Genomic DNA, 14720 nt, shown 5'->3' with positions numbered 1-14720 from the left:
ATTTTTACAAGATGGATTGTCTGTTAGTATCTACATCAATATTGTCTTACATGATACCAAATCCTGTAGATGTGTTAGTAACACAGGCCAAGAAAAATGAAAAGATAATGTAAAGAAGAAATTCACTGTTGTTTATAAGTATAATCCATCCATTATAACGAAGTGGGAGCAGTATGGTTGCTTTATGGCCACCTAGTGTAATCGATGATTGTTCACAGTAGCCTAGCCTATACACTAGTGAATCCATTGTGACATACAGCATTGCACTCATTCATAATACGGTATTGGAAACACTTTTTTTTTTTTTTAAACCACCTACCTATGATGATCAACTGATACTGGGGGTATGTAATCCTTTGAAAGCAAAGTTACAGAACAGAAAACTAAAATGTTGCTGTTCAATCAATCATTTTGTATTAAATGTCACTCCCTTATGCCTTTGCATTCTTGACACACTTAAAAATTTTTTTTTTCAGTATTTCTAGGCTACATGGTTCTTCTGTGAGCTTTTTCAAGTTGTTGTAAGTCTCCAAAAATTTTTTACCAATATGTTTATTGAGAAAAATGTGCACGCAAGTAGACCTGTGCAGCCAAACCCGCCTTATTCAAAGGTCATTTGTAGGTTTTTTAAAAATTAAGTTTTGATGAAATTACGGTACACAACGCACACCGTAAACTTACACAAGTAACCTTGTGTCAATTGTATCTGGATAAAGCTAGAAAAATTTCCTAAAACAATTTTAGGAAGTCATTGATCTTAATTTTGTTACTGTTTGAATTACATGAGTTAATGTTTACAGAACAGGTAGAATTATTCCCACTAAACGTGTTTTGTTAAAATAAAAAATATTAAAGTCCTGCCTTGTGATTTTTCACAAAGTTTCCTGTGTGTGCCTTCCTCTCATCGAAAAGGTTACATCTTATTTTTTAAAAATGAGGTATAATTGACTGGAGGCATGTTTATTTGAATCGTTTATATATCGCTGTGATTGCCACCTGAGTTAGCTGACACCCCTTTCATTATGAAATTAATCGTTTCTTTGGAGGGATGACATCTAAGACCTGGTTCCTTAGTGACTCTGCATGAATGACAGTCCTGTTGGCAGCAGTGGCCGTGTGGGTATTAGGTCTCCGTTGCTCACTGAGACGCCCCACACCGTCCGGTGTGCACGACCTGGTGGTGGTGTCACCTGCTCTCCTGGGCTCAGTGGCAAAGTGCGTGCCCGCAGTGCGGGAGGTGCGGGTTCCATCCCTGGTCAGAAGATCCTCTGGAGGAGGAAACAGCACCCCACTCCAGTGTTCTTGCCTGGAGAATCCCAGGGACAGAGGAGCCTGGCGGGCTGCAGTCCATGGGGTCGCACAGAGTCGGACATGACGGAGCAGCTAAGCAACAAACTTCTCCAGCACAGCTTTCTTTGTCTCCCCATCCTGGGATTGTACTTGGCGGCTTTGGGGTGCTGGGAGCATTGTGGGTTAGTGGAGGTGGTGGTTTTGCCTCCACGGTCCCCAGGCTCAGTGCATCGATTCTCAGTGGTGCTGTTGTCCAGTTTGGGGGGAGTTTTTCTCGTCCCCTTTTCCTGCAGTTACAGCCTTTCATTTCAGTCGCTCAGTCATGTCTGACTCTTTGCAACCCCATGGACTGCAGCACACCAGGCTTCCCTGTCCATCACCGACTCCTAGAGCTACTCAAATTCATGAACGTCGCGTTGGTGATGTCATCCAACCCTCTCGTCCTCTGTCAACCCCTTCTCCCGCATTCAGTCTTTCTCAGCATCAGGGTCTGGGAGTCAGTTCTTTGCATCAGGTGGCCAAAGTATTGGCGCTTCAGCATCAGTCCTTCCAATGAATATTGAGGTCTGATTTCCTTTAGGATGGACTGGTTGGATCTCCTTGCAGTCCAAGGGACTCTCAAGAGTCTTCTCCAACACCACAGTTCAAATCAGTTTTTCAGCACTCAGCTTTCTTTGTAGTCCAACTCTCACATCCATGACTACTGGAAAAACCATAGCTTTGACTATCGGGACATTTGTTGTCAAAGTAATGTCTCTGCTTTTTAATATGCTGTCTAGGTTTGTCATAGGTTTTCTTCCAAGGAGCAAGTGTCTTTTAATTTCATGGCTGCAGTCAACCGTCTGCAATGATTTTGGAACCTAAAAAGATAGTCTGCCACTGTTTCCACTGTTTCCCCATCTGTTTGCCATGAAGTGATGGGACCAGATGCCATGATCTTAGTTTTCTGAATGTTGAGCTTTAAGCCAACTTTTTCACTCTCTTCTTTCACTTTCATCAAGAGGCTTTTGAGTTCCTCTTCACTTTCTGTCATAATGGTGGTGTTATCTGCATGTCTGAGGTTATTATTTCTCCTGGCAATCTTGATTCCAGCTTGTGCTTCATCCAGCCCAGCATTTCACATGATGTACTCTGCATATAAGTTAAATAAACATGATGACAAATTCCAGTCTTGACATAACTCCTTTCCCAGTTTGGAACCAGTCTGTTGTTCCATGTCCAGTTCTAACTGTTGCTTTTTGACTGGCATATAGATTTCTTAGGAGGCAGGTCAGGTGGTCTGGTATTCCCATCTCTTGAAGAATTTCCCACAGTTTGTTGTGATCCAAACAGTCAAAAGGCTTTTGCGTAGTCAGTAAAGCAAAAGGAGATGCTTCTCTCGAATTCTCTTGCTTCTTCAATGATCCAACTGATGTTGGCAATTTGATCTCTGGTTCCTCTGCCTTTTCTAAAACCAGCTTGAACATGGGGAAGCTCATGGTTCACATACTGTTGAAGCCCGGCTTGGAGAATTTTGAGCATGACTTTGCTAGTGTGTGAGATGAGTGCTAGAACTAACACCCCCAAAGACGTCCTTTTCATCGTAGGGACTGGAATGCAAAAGTAGGAAGGCAAGAGACACCTGGAGTAACAGGCAGATTTGGCCTTGGACTACCGAATGAAGCCGGGCAAAGGCTAACAGTTTTGCCAAGAGAATGCACTGGTCATAGCAAACACCCTCTTCCTACAACACAAGAGGAGACTCTACACATGGACATCACCAGATGGTCAACACTGAAATCAGATTGATCATATTCTTTGCAGCCGTAGAATGGAGAAGCTCTATACAGTCAGCAAAAACAAGACTGGGAGCTGACTGAGGCTCAGATCATGAACTCCTTGTTGCCAAATTCAGACTAATTGAAGAAAGTAAGGAAAACCACTAGACCATTCAGGTATGACCTAAATCAAATCCTTTACGATTATACACTGGAAGTGACAAATAAATTCATGGTATTAGATCTGATAGAGTGCCTGAAGAGGTTGGACATTGTACAGGAGGCAGAGAGCAAGACCATCCCCAAGAAAAAGAAATGCAAAAAAAGCAAAATGGCTGTCTGAGGAGGCCTTACAAAAGAAGGGAAGCGAAAGACAAAGGAGAAAAGGAAGGATATACCCATTTGAATGCAGAGTCCAAAGAATAGCAAGGAGAGGTAAGAAAGCCTTCCTCAGTTATCAGTGCAAAAGAAACAGAGGAAAGCAATAGAATGGGAAAGGCTAGAGATCTCTTCAAGAAAATGAGAGATAGCAAGGGAACATTTCATGCAAAGACAGGCTCAATAAAGGACAGAAATGGTATGAACCTAACAGAAGCAGAAGATATTAGGAAGAGGTGGCAAGAATAAACAGAGCTATATAATAAAGATCTTTATGACCTAGTTAATCACGATGGTGTGATCACTCACTTAGAGCCAGACATCCTGGAATGTGAAGTCAAGTGGGCCTTAGGAAGCATCACTATGAACAAAGCTAGTGGAGGTGATGGAATTCCAGTTGCGCTCTTTCAAGCCCTAAAAGATGATGCTGGGAAAGTGCTGCACTCAATATGCCAGCAAATTTGGAAAACTCAGCAGTGGCCACAGGACTGGAAAAGGTCAGTTTTCACTCCAGTCCCAAAGGCAGTGCCAAGGAGTGTTACAGCCTTTAGGGGACCTGTATTTTGTGACTCCTCATCGCAGCCGTTAGTTTCCTGTCCCCTAAAACAAGTCCCATCCTGAAGACGCAGCAGCACCGCCCCCCCCCCCCCCCCCCCATCCTCGGGGTCACTGTTCTTGGTGTAATTAATTCTGTTTCTGGCCCTTGAGCTCCTGCTTTCCTGGGCGCCCAGCTGGCTCTTCAGATGTGTGTGTTGGGTTTTTACCTAACATTTCTAGGGATTTTGAGTTGGTCAGAGGGGTTTCTACTTTTAATTCTGCTTTGATATCTATTCTGCATGAAGTCCTTGGACTGGTAAGAAGGGCTTTTCCCTGTGTCTTTCTGACCCTCAGATAGACGCAGCCTGCCTTCTGTAGAGTCAAGGAGGGCCGTGTGGGCGGGTGTGCATGCCTGCGTGCTGAGTCACGGTGCGGGGAATTGTGTTTTTACCATGAGCTGCTCCCCAGTGTGGAACAGTGGGAACACAATACAGCTGTGCGCTCTGTGTTGAGAGACACACTGTGTCCCGTTGTGGCAGTGTTTATATCTAACCTCAGCAGAATGGTCTCAGGGAGGGTGTGGCCTCATAGATTTGTTTACAGTCAGAACGTTTCTTCTCAAAATCTGGTCCTAGAATTTGGGGAAAGGCTACTGAAAGCCTGGCTTCAGTTTAGCGCTCAGTTGCCTGACAGAAAAACTTGATTTATTGGCCGAAATTATTTTGCAGGCTTGTGTGGTGTAGGCCTGTTTCATGTCAGTTGTTGGTCGTTGGTTTAGTGAGGTGACTTAGCAGTCAGAGTAAAGGCGAACGCTCGCTGGACTTCACATCTTGAGAGGTGGCAGGTGTGTCGGGCGTGATTGGCATGTGACTCGAGGCCGCATCTTCGTAGAGCAGGCGGGGCAGGTCCCTACCCTGGGAGCCCCTGCAGGCCCGCTCTGAGGCTGCCCTCTCCCTGTGCTGCCAGCAGGGCGGTGCTGCGTTTGTTTCCACGTCAGATGCTGGAGGCCCGGGAGGCAGTCACAGGAGCAGCCCCGAGTCCGAGCCGGCGGGGGCAGCCTGCCGTGGGCAGCCTGCCGTGGAAGGTGTCCGTGGTTCCTTGTGGCGTCCCCAGGCCGGGCACAAGGTGTTCATCAGGTGGCTGCAGTCTTGCCCAGCGCCTGGCACAGGGTGTGAGGAGGGGACGACACTCCCGTCGGTCTGGACCAGGGACCTGGCAGCTGGTGGGCAGCGGGCCCCAAGGCTGCTGCAGAGTCACCTGTTGGTTTTATTTAGTTGAGGCTATTCTTAGCTTATTTCAAAGCGTTTTTTCCTACATCAGGAAGGGTCTTAGGGTGTGAGACTTGGAAGCGGCTCCCAGACGAGGCTCTGGCCCGACAGGCTGGTGGTTAATGCCCAGGCAAGGTGACATCTCCCACCCCCTGCTCCGCCCCCCCACCCCGTACCCCCGCTACCAGCCCAGCCTGGGCCGTCTCGTCACTGACCATGGATTTCTGATTGCAGGACTTGTTCCAGCAGCCTGTTAAAACATGGTGGATTACTATGAAGTTCTAGGTGTGCAGAGACACGCCTCGGCCGAGGACATTAAAAAGGCGTAAGTAATTGTATTCTGAAAGAGTGCATCTGGGCACCTGCGCTGTGAGTTTGCACGGCCTGTGGAAACCGAGTGGCAGTTTGCGTGCTGTGAGTTTGCTGCGCACTAGTTGGAATGTTAGGTCGCGCTTAGCAAGTTAGCTCGTGCCTCTTGAGACCTAGGCCCACCTGTCACTCAGGGAGAAGGCCACTTGGTTTCCTCTGGTACTTTATCTTGGGACATGGATTCCATTTCTGCTGGAATTAGATCATAAACTCACTGAGTGTATGAAATTAGCCCAAAGAGCTTTGATGTTGGACTTAGCAGTGGAGCAGCCTTGGTGCTCGTGGGTGTCACTGTTCCATCCTCAGTGGGTTGCTCCCAGCCCCTGTCGTGTGGCCGGCTCGGGTCCATGCTGGGGTTTGAGCCCTGCACCGCTGTGTCCTTGCTCGGCTCTGTGGCCGCACGTGAGGCCAGTCTCCGCTCCCAGGCAGCTCCCAGGGTGCACTGAGGTCTGTTAGTTCACTTGGTGTTAATGTATAGCAGGACATGGATGGTGTTTTAGCTGTGTCACGGGGGGCCGTGGGATTTCTCACACCGCGCCTGGCCACATCCAGGATCGGCGTGGTGCAGTGATTGTGCTCTTCTTAAATAAGGTGTGAATGGCGTGAAGATCAGCACCAAGAGGGGCGGGCCTGGCGTCTGTGTTCTCACCTGTGGGTGTGGTGGGGGGCGTCACTGGTGCTGTCCCTGGGGAAGGGCAGGCTGTGTGCCACGCCTGTCTAGTCTCCGCCTAGAGCTTTTGCTTTGAAATGTTTGCTTCATGTGACACAATAGACACCACCCTCGAAGTGGGATGTGATCAGTAAGTACCTTTAACTCGTTTTTAAGATATCGGAAACTGGCACTGAAGTGGCATCCAGATAAAAATCCTGAGAACAAAGAAGAAGCGGAGAGAAAATTCAAGCAAGTAGCTGAGGCGTATGAGGTGTTGTCAGATGGTGAGTGGGGAGCGTGGGGCTGTGCCCCTGGGCGGGGCCTGCAGAGGAAGGCCTGGCCGAGGGGCTTTGGGGCTGTGAGGGGGGTTTTCTGAGCAGACTGGGTGTCCTGTCCCCACCAGCCTCCCGATAAGGCCCTGTGATTGCTGCGGGCCCCCTGGCTTCTAGGAGTCTCCTGGGTGACTCTGTAAGGAGACATCCAGGCCGGGTCTCTGCCTGGCGCTGGGGGCCACCGGGGCTGGGGTGTCGTGGCCTTTCGTCCCCGTCACCCTCCTGAGCACCCTGTGCTGAGGTGCTGGCCGCTTCCTTGGAAGGCCCTCCTGGATTTTGGGAAGTCAGGTGTTGCGCACATGGAGGTTCGGACTCCACAGCTTGTGGGTTTCCCTGCCCCGTTAGAGTTAGGAATTGAACGGCACTGGAAGCTCAGGTCTGTTGGTTTAGTGTCATGGGTCATGCAAAGGGTGTTAGCCAAACCTTGGGTTCTTGGTAAGAGAAGCCTTGGGGCAGGGAGCGGACTGTGGAACTTGGTGAGAAAACTGGAGAAGTACTGACAGCACCTTGGCAGGAAGCAGTCCTTAATGACTGGTGTCAATCGCAGCTGAGGCATTTAAAAGACTAGACCAGAGGAAGTGGACGCCTGCTTTATTTTAAAAGAAGGCCTTGTCATTTTACTTCATGAGTTTGTCTGTCATTGACTGCCATTGTCCTGTTTGTGTGCCTGATCCAGCACGCCCAGATGTGTGGATTCACAGACCAAGAACACTGGAAAATTTGAGAAGTAAATTCAAACGTCAAATGTGATTTTTGGCAGCAGCAGAACCTTTAGAGCTCCCAGGAAAATGCTGCTTTTGTGTGTTTTTGTAAGGGGGAGTCTGTTCTTCATCCTTCCTTAGGAAGCCTTCCGTTCCAGGAGCTGGCGGCTCAGATGCACAGTCACTGTTCTAAGGCTCTGGTGCCCACCCTGGCTGCGGACAGCGTGCCTGCACACTTGTTTCCCGCTGCCCCGCCACTCGGCACACGCGGCGTCTGCGGAGCCTGTGTGTCTGAGCAGGGCTGCACTGTCACCGCGCTTGTTCGAGAACCACCGCCCGGGCTCGGGCGGGCCGCTGCCTCGCTGGGGGTCAGGCCAGGCTGGGGGTTGGCTCAGTGTGGCCCATTTCTGCCCTCGCCAAGGCCGTGTCCTGCTCCTTGTGCCATGGGTCTTCTCCCTGAGCTGCACTTAGTAGTCAGGTGCTTGTCTAGGGGTGGAGTCTCTTTGCAACTTTGTAGTGGGGTTTTGATGTAGTGCATGGCACACGTTGAGCAGTAGAGTGAAATAAGTTTTTTTTTTTTTGAAGTAAGTCTTTTAAGCTTTACTTAAAAATATTCTGGGGTGTTTTTAAGGGAGTTGTTGAGTCCCTGAGTTGCAGCCAGACTCTTTGCGACCCTGGGGGCTGCAGCCGCCAGACTTTGATGCCCTCAAGTGTCACAGTAAGGGGTTCCTAGCTCTTCAAAACCAAGTGTGGACATTGAGAGCTGTGGGCGGCCTTTGGTTTACAGCTTCAGAAATGCTTTATTGAATTTGAGGGAAGAGAAATTGGTCTTTACTGACTTGTCTTTTTAAATTTGTAGCTAAGAAACGGGACATCTATGACAGATATGGCAAAGAAGGATTAAACGGTGGCGGTGGAGGTACGTGTGTGCACACTGGTCTTTCTCCTGGCCTTGTGATGAAAGGAGGTGGTCCGATACAGTCTGATGGTGATTCAGTCTGTCCGTAAATATGAATGCAGTTTGGAGAGTAGGCTGAACTGGGGAGAGGAAGGAGAAATTGATAGGCTGGAAAAGGCCTATTAAAAACCCTGTTGAACTAGAAGGCACATACTGGTGTGCCTTTTGTAGATAGGAAATGACGTAAAACCTTACTATAACACTGAGTGTACCCTGAGATCAATACTGGATGTTGTGTCAAAAACATCCTTACTGGATGTTCTATCAAAAAACTAAATAACCACCAAAGTAACTGCCTCTGGTGGTGAGGCTTAGATGTGTGTGCTTTTGATGAAAAGTTATGCAGCAGCCTGCTGTCCTGCGAGCTCCATGGTGGGCGTTTGGACACGCACGCTTCAGACCTCCTGTACACACGCCTGAGCAGCTGTTTCACAGCCGGAAATGCTGTGTGTTGGTGACACATCCAGAGTGGGTGGGGGTCCTCGGCACGCGCGTGGCTCAGGGACGTGGACCTGCACGCGTTTCTCAGCTCCTGGCACAGGAGGCTTTGCTCTCAGCAGGACTTGGCGAGCTTCGGGCTTATGGAACTCTTTCCTTCTGGGGTCAGGACACGTGTAGTAATGTGTAGACTGTTTGTGTGCCCGCCGCGCGGGAGTCCCTGACTGAGCTGTGCTTGCTTCTGTAGGTGGAAGTCACTTCGACAGTCCGTTTGAGTTTGGCTTCACATTCCGAAACCCAGAGGACGTCTTCAGGGAATTTTTTGGTGGAAGGGACCCATTTTCATTCGACTTCTTCGGTAAGTTCATCATCTGGGTCGGCGTTTACATAACGTGTTCATGACTCATGGAGACTTTCTGTTTCAGCACTGTTGTAGCTTGTTCTTAAACTTGCTATTTGAGCAGTGCACGAGTTTAACTAAACCCTCTTGCCTTCTTCCTTTGGAACATGTTTCGGAATTTACGCCTTGCGTGTGAACGTAATAGAGGTCTGAGTGCGTCGCTTCCTCCGCTGTGTGCTTCGCTCTCATTGGCTTCCTCTGCAGTGGGAAGGAGGGGGGGCTCCTCCTGGTTGGACAGTGAATTCTCCGGATTTCCCGTGTAGGAGTCTCATTGAAACACTAAGCATCAAGGCAGATGTTGCTCAGAAGACATTTGATTCATAAACTTGTCTTTGTTTTTCTGATGTGGTGTTAGGACTGTTGAGTTTGCAGCCCTTGGAAAGAAGGGACACCTCTAGAGCAAGGCATCGCAAGCATTCGTCTTTGAGAATAGCTTTGCTGGGAGACCTTGCTGCTTTGGCTGCTCTTCACCGTGGGAGAGGGCTCCCAGCCGCTGGCCTCCGGGTCCTGGTGCCCGGCGTGAGGCAGCGTGGCAGGGGTGCGTGTCAGGGTCTGGTGTTGGCAGTGGTGGTGAGCTGGGGTGCTCGCCGTGTGCACCGTGACGCCTGTTGTCTCCGTACTTGGGTGGGGAGACAGCACCCTGTGTCTGCTCCTTCACTGCCCGGAGCCTGGTTGAAAAGACAAGACACCTGCTGCAACCCCTCAGGAGGGTGACAGGAAGGGCAGTTTTGTCTGCAGATAACACAGGGGAGCCGTGGACCCTGCTTATCGCAGGCATGGCGAGGAGTGAGGCGCTGCTGTGTCCCGGAGGTGTGGGCCCTTCACAGGGTGCAGTCCTTCCGTTACTCCGTGGGGGTTCAGAGAGACCCTGCTTACTGTTTACTGTGGTACCGCTTACGTTTTGAGAGAGTGGCTTGTGGAGGAGAGATGTGTATATATGTAGCATACAAAATATAACAATGAGAGCTAAGCAGGGGAGTGTTAGGGGTGGGGGAAGAGACTCATCTGTTTTGAAAGCTTTTTTTGCATTAATTACTGCTGCAGTAAACACATATTGGGAAGGCTCCCTGTATCATATGAAATTAATTACATTTTTTATTAATTGTCCTTTATGATTGTAAGAAATATTACTGTAAGAAAGACACAGAAGAGTTGTAATGACTCTTCGGCCGTAAAATCACCTTGGTGTCTCGTCACAGCCTTTAGCAAGCTCCCAATGTGTTTTGGGGGAGCAGGGTCGTGTCCGGGGAAACTGGCCAGGGGTCTGCCCCCTTGAGCTGGGGATGGAGGGTCCCTCAGGCTGAGGAGCACAGGGCAGGCCGCCTCACCAGGCCAGAGGCCGGCCTGCTCACACTAGCTCTGGCACAGCGTGGTTTTTTTTAAAAAAGTGTCAGGAAAGAGTCCTCAGTGTGTAATGGTAGCCAGATTGTGTTTTTCTTGGGGGAAAAAATCTGATGGGTTAAGCTTTCTCGGTAAGAATGGTTTTCCTTGAGCAGCTCTTTCTGGAGTGAAGAGGGGCGAGGGTGACTGGGGCTGGGAGCGTGAGTAATGTGGTTTTACCCTGTGAGCACCGACCTTCACGTCTTCTGAGTTGGGATTTGTGCACATGAGGAAGTCTTGATGTGCATGTGAACTTGAGTCAGAAGAGTTACGGTTTGCGGGATGCGGGGTGGAGATTTCTTCTGCTGGGTTCAGAGTCCGCTGGGGGACGAGCCTCTTGGCCTCTGCCTGGGACTCAGAGATGCGCGTGCTCTGCACTGGCAGCTCCCCCGTCTCTCGTGGTCCCTGTGGCAGTGATTCTTCTCCAATCCGTTCTTGTAGGTGTTCTAGGCGACTTCCATTTTCAGGCTCTCAGGATTTACACACGGGAAAAGAAGCTGCTCCACGGCTACTACATGTATGAAGTGACAGTGCAGCCTGCTGGCGGTACGTGCAGAGCAGGGCCGAGTGGCCGTGGGGCTGAGGGCGTGCTGCCTCAGCAGGCGTGGAGTTGATGTTTCCCAGCAGCCACATCAGCCCTGTCATGGTGTCCATTTAGAGGAGTGTGTTATTTCTTGTCTTAATTTTCCACACGACCAACTTTTTTCCTCTCCCGTTTTCCCAGAAAAAGTAGCTCAAAGTCTGTTAAAAGACATTCTGAGGTTCACTTTGCATTTATCGGAATGGAAAACCCCGTGTCTGATTTCAGACGGCCCAGATGAAAGGGGAGGGACCTTGAAGAAGTGGAGAGCTGGTGGGAAGGACGGAGTCCTGTGCCTGGGGCCCGCGTTCGTTGTGAGGCCTGCCCCCTGTGGGCAGAGGCCTCGGGCCCAGGACTAGGGGGAGAAGCCAAATCTGAGACGCGCACTGCAGCCTGGCTCTCAGACGGAGGGGTGCTGGCGGGGTTGTGGGGTGAGCTGACTTCCCCCTAGCCGTTGGAGAACCTCCTTTGAAAACATTCAAGTGTAGGGATCATGTTACTTTAAATTACGGTGATCCCTTCTTTGGTTTATCGTTAAAGGATGGTATTAGTAAAATGATGTTCTCAGACGGAAGAGCCACTGAGCCCTAGAACCCTAGCAGGAGCCTCCGTGTGGGAGGCATTTCTGTGACCCAGCTCTGAAGCCGGGAGCTTCCCTGGGAGCACGTTCACACTGGCCGGCGGCCCCTCGAGTCTGGCCGGTGCTGGGGTGACGGGAGGGGAAGGGACGAGCCAGGCAGGCCCACCCAGCGCCCGGCGCCGCGCTGGAGGGTAGTGAGCCGGTCGTTCTCCCCCCAGGGTTCGAGGAGGCGGCCAGCGAGGAGTTGGAGCCTGAAGAGGAGGCGGTGGCGGAGAGTGCAAGCGAGGAGGACAGTGAGGCACTGGACGTGGTGTCCAGCGAGGAGCTCGACCTCTTTAGTGACGACGAGCCCAGCGAGGGCGCTAGCCTGGGCGGGGGCGAGCCCCCCAGTGAGGACTTGGAGTTCATCTCCAGTGAGGACGAGGCCAGCCCGGGGGACCCAGAGGAGCTCCTCGAGGAGTGTGAGGAGCTGCTCAGTGAGGACAGTGGGCCTGAGCCCGAGGCCCTGCCGCTGCCCCGTGGGCGGCCTGCTGAGCAGAGCTTCTAGAATAAAGAGTTTGTACCACCCGCGCCTGACGGCTCCCTGCGGCCCCGAGGGCACTGGGGGCTTGGGAGGGGGAGCGCACCCGAGGCCGGCGGACTCCCGCTGCTATGGCCGCTTCAGACGGCCGCTGTGTCTTCGCATGGGGTCTTCTCTGCACGTCCGCGTGTCCCTCCTTATGTGGACAGGAGTGACGTGGGACGGGGGCCTGCTTGTCTTCAGTGGCCCTGCCTCCTGCCCGAGGTCAGGGTCGAGGGCCATCTTTGGGGGCCCTGTGCATCCTGTGGTGTGTAGACAGTCGTCTGCTCAGCTTGGAGGCAGCGTGGTTTGGAAGCAGGCACTGGTGAAGTTGTGCTGCTGAGAGAAGCCACAGGTCGGAAAGCGTAGCCTGTGACTGTGGAGGCAGGGCAGGTGTGATGACCCCTCCTGGGGGGCACTCCCCTGTGGCTCGGTGACTGCGAAGGCCCTGCTGAGCCCCTCTTTCCTCGGGGGAGGGGTGCTGGCCTGGCCCGGCCCATCAGTGGCTGGGACCTCCTGGGGGTGGAGCTGCCGTTTCAGGACAGTTCTGTGCGGGTGGGTGCTGGGCAGATGAGCTTTGTGGTCCTGCCACCTCCGCCCTCGACAGGGAGAGGAAAGGCTTCCGAAAAGGCCACTCTCAGAGTTGTTTTCTGGGTCATGAGAGCAGTGTCTGGGCCCCAGGCTTTGTATGATCTCCCTGGGAATCCAGAGTTGGTTTTGAGACTTTAATGGCCTTTCCGGCTCCCCCACGGCGGAGCTTCCCGAGTCCACGCAGGAGTCCAGGCAGGACTCCTCCCTCCTGGCACGGTGGTCCCTGTGGCTGAGGGCGGTGGGCTGTCCTGCCCGTCGGCTCCCTCACAGGTCCTTGGCGAGGGTAGAGTTGCAGGTGCCCCGGCCTCCGATGCGACTGAAGTAGGGTGTTTGGATCCCTAGTGTGTGCTTGGCATCCTTGGCTTGGATGGGTTTTTGTAACTGTTAGAAAATACAGTGTTCCAACTAGACCTGTAGTGTAACTAGAAACTAGGTTTTGTAATAAGTTGTGTGCACAGCTGAAAGCATGATGTTCATTTGGGGAGTGTTAATTCCGGGGTTGCCGTGCACTGCCAGGCACCACCCCGATGCCGGGTCAGCTGTGGAGAAGCGCCCCAAAGCCCTCCTGCCCAGGGTCCCAGCCGTGGGTCACCCATGGCTGTTTCTGAGTCACTTAGGTTTATTTCAGATTCTTTTCAAATATGTTGTGTTCTGCTTCGGAATATGTGAGAAGAAAACGTTATGAACTTTGAGTTGTTGCGAAGGAGTGTTCTGATCTTGGTTTGTGGCGTTGGGGTTAGTGCAGGTGGGGTGATCGCACTGGAGTCTGTCTGCTGTTTTGGCCTTTGCGTTTCACGTGTCGCTCTTTACTCAGGGTTGCTGTGGCTCAGCATTGAGACTAGTGGAGTGGCCTGTTTTCTCTGTCTGAAATGCTCAGGGTGCTTGTTAAGAGTTTGTGGTGTTTTCCTTTGTTGTGCAGTGGTGTGTGTGTGTGTGTGTGTGTGTGTGTCCTGGGGACTGCGTGGTGAGCTCCGTGAGGACAGGACCTGTGAGCCTTCACTGAGTGCTCTCGGTCAGGCCCTTAGCTCTGCTCCTGGGGGCATGTATGGCTCTAAACATCTTTGAGTTTTTTCCTTAAGTCTTCTTACATGTATGTACTTGTGTAAACATTTGGAACACATTTTGTGTTATTTTTTCATAGCATTTGGTTAATGTATTTTTTGTCATAAGTGTGACATTATTACTTAGGTGTTTTGCAAGCATCACCTTAGTGGATTTGGCTTGGTGTTTCTGAGAAGAGCAGAACCATGTAAGATTGCAGAGGAGTGTTTATCCAGGACACCTGGAACAGGGACCCGAAAGAGTTAAGTCCTTGTTAACTTAACAGGCTGGACATGGGCCTGTTTCCGTGTATGTGTATCCCGTGATGCAGCGTTGTTGCGGGAAAGGACCTGGCTGAACACAGGTGCGCCGTGACCAGGGAGGTGGCTCTGACAGACTTGTAAATTCTGCGTTTAGGGTCTCCCGAGAGACAGACCCAGCAGGGTGTGCCTCCCTCTCTCTGTCAGAAGTGATCATGGGCCTGTTTGATCATGGACACGCACCTGCCAGATCTGTGGGCCCATGTCCCAGTCTGACTCTGGAGGCCATCAGGCTGAAGAGCCAGCAGCGCCCCCGGTCAGAGGCGGCGGCTGGGAGCAGGCGCTCATGTTTGTGGGAAGCGTTGGCCTTTCGGTCTGTTCAGCCCACGCGTGATGGGAGGGGCCCATTCACACTGGGATGGCAGTCTGCTCCACGCGGCTGGCTGATCCACACGTTCCTCTCATCTGAGAACACCTTCGAGGCGGCCCCTTCACTGGACACAGAATTTGTTAACTCCTTGACATCTACATGCGCCATCTCCTTCAACCATAATTCATCTCCAGCAGACCGTAGTAAGATCGTAATTGAGCCAAACTTGATAAGGAGCGTGCGTGTCGTGGAGAACACGCTGATTTTCCCAAGTAGGAG

The 14720-nt window shown here is 51.4% G+C and overlaps 1 protein-coding gene across 4 annotated transcripts in view; it reads left to right on the top strand.

Moving 5' to 3' along the window:
* Window positions 1-14720, top strand: part of DNAJB6 (DnaJ heat shock protein family (Hsp40) member B6) — a 52295-nt gene that overhangs the window by 13798 nt on the left and 23777 nt on the right. For 3 of the 4 annotated variants that reach the window (XM_027538462.1, XM_027538460.1, XM_027538461.1), the window contains exons 2-5: window positions 5465-5555; window positions 6426-6535; window positions 8144-8203; window positions 8928-9038. In XM_027538462.1, the coding sequence (XP_027394263.1) occupies window positions 5491-5555; window positions 6426-6535; window positions 8144-8203; window positions 8928-9038 (346 nt within the window). In that variant the 5' untranslated portion in view covers window positions 5465-5490. Of the gene's footprint in view, window positions 1-5464; window positions 5556-6425; window positions 6536-8143; window positions 8204-8927; window positions 9039-10901; window positions 11007-11838; window positions 12188-14720 lie in introns of those variants that run through there. The other variant, XM_027538463.1, reaches the window with a different exon arrangement.

The sequence above is a fragment of the Bos indicus x Bos taurus genome, chromosome 4, assembly GCF_003369695.1.
Source record: "Bos indicus x Bos taurus breed Angus x Brahman F1 hybrid chromosome 4, Bos_hybrid_MaternalHap_v2.0, whole genome shotgun sequence".
In the NCBI taxonomy this organism is placed as follows: Eukaryota; Metazoa; Chordata; class Mammalia; order Artiodactyla; family Bovidae; genus Bos; species Bos indicus x Bos taurus.
The sequence above is the reverse complement of the archived record's forward strand: the minus strand, read 5'-3'. Positions and strand labels throughout refer to the sequence as shown.